Source organism: Aptenodytes forsteri, unplaced genomic scaffold, assembly GCF_000699145.1.
Source record: "Aptenodytes forsteri isolate BGI_AS27 unplaced genomic scaffold, ASM69914v1 Scaffold2000, whole genome shotgun sequence".
In the NCBI taxonomy this organism is placed as follows: domain Eukaryota; kingdom Metazoa; phylum Chordata; class Aves; order Sphenisciformes; family Spheniscidae; genus Aptenodytes; species Aptenodytes forsteri.
Window position 1 is genome coordinate 1 of NW_008794765.1, and position 371 is coordinate 371.

At 67.9% G+C, this 371-nt stretch overlaps 1 protein-coding gene across 1 annotated transcript; it reads left to right on the plus strand.

Annotated features, from left to right (window-relative positions):
• Nucleotides 1–4: 4 nt before the first annotated feature.
• Nucleotides 5–364, plus strand: LOC109279322 (kinesin-like protein KIF1C; the record flags this gene model as incomplete). The annotated part of the gene is made up of 1 exon (XM_019470751.1): nt 5–364. A coding segment is annotated over one exon (360 nt), but the record flags the coding sequence as incomplete, so codon positions are not given.
• Nucleotides 365–371: the final 7 nt, after the last annotated feature.

A 371-nucleotide genomic window follows, 5' to 3' on the forward strand; every position in this document is an offset into this window, starting at 1 on the left:
GATCTGCTACGAGGTGGCCCTGCGGGATTTTCGGCAAGCGCGGCGAGAGGTGGAAGCCATGAGCATCGTCAAGATGAAAGAGCTTTGCCGGCGCTACGGCAAACACGATCCTCACGAGCGGGAGACCTGGCGCGCCGTGGCGCGGGACGTTTGGGATACGGTGGGAGGAGGTGAAGAGGACGGCGGCTGCGGCGGCGGCGTCACCGGCGATGTCACCGGGGCGGAGGTGGAGGGGCTGCGGGCTCACCTGGACAAGCTGGCGGGGATCCTGCGGGAGGTGAAGCGGCAGAACAGCGCCAAGGACGAGCAGATCCGTGCCCTGCGGGATCGCGTCGGCAAGATGGAGCGCGTCATCCCCCTCCCGGCGGTGA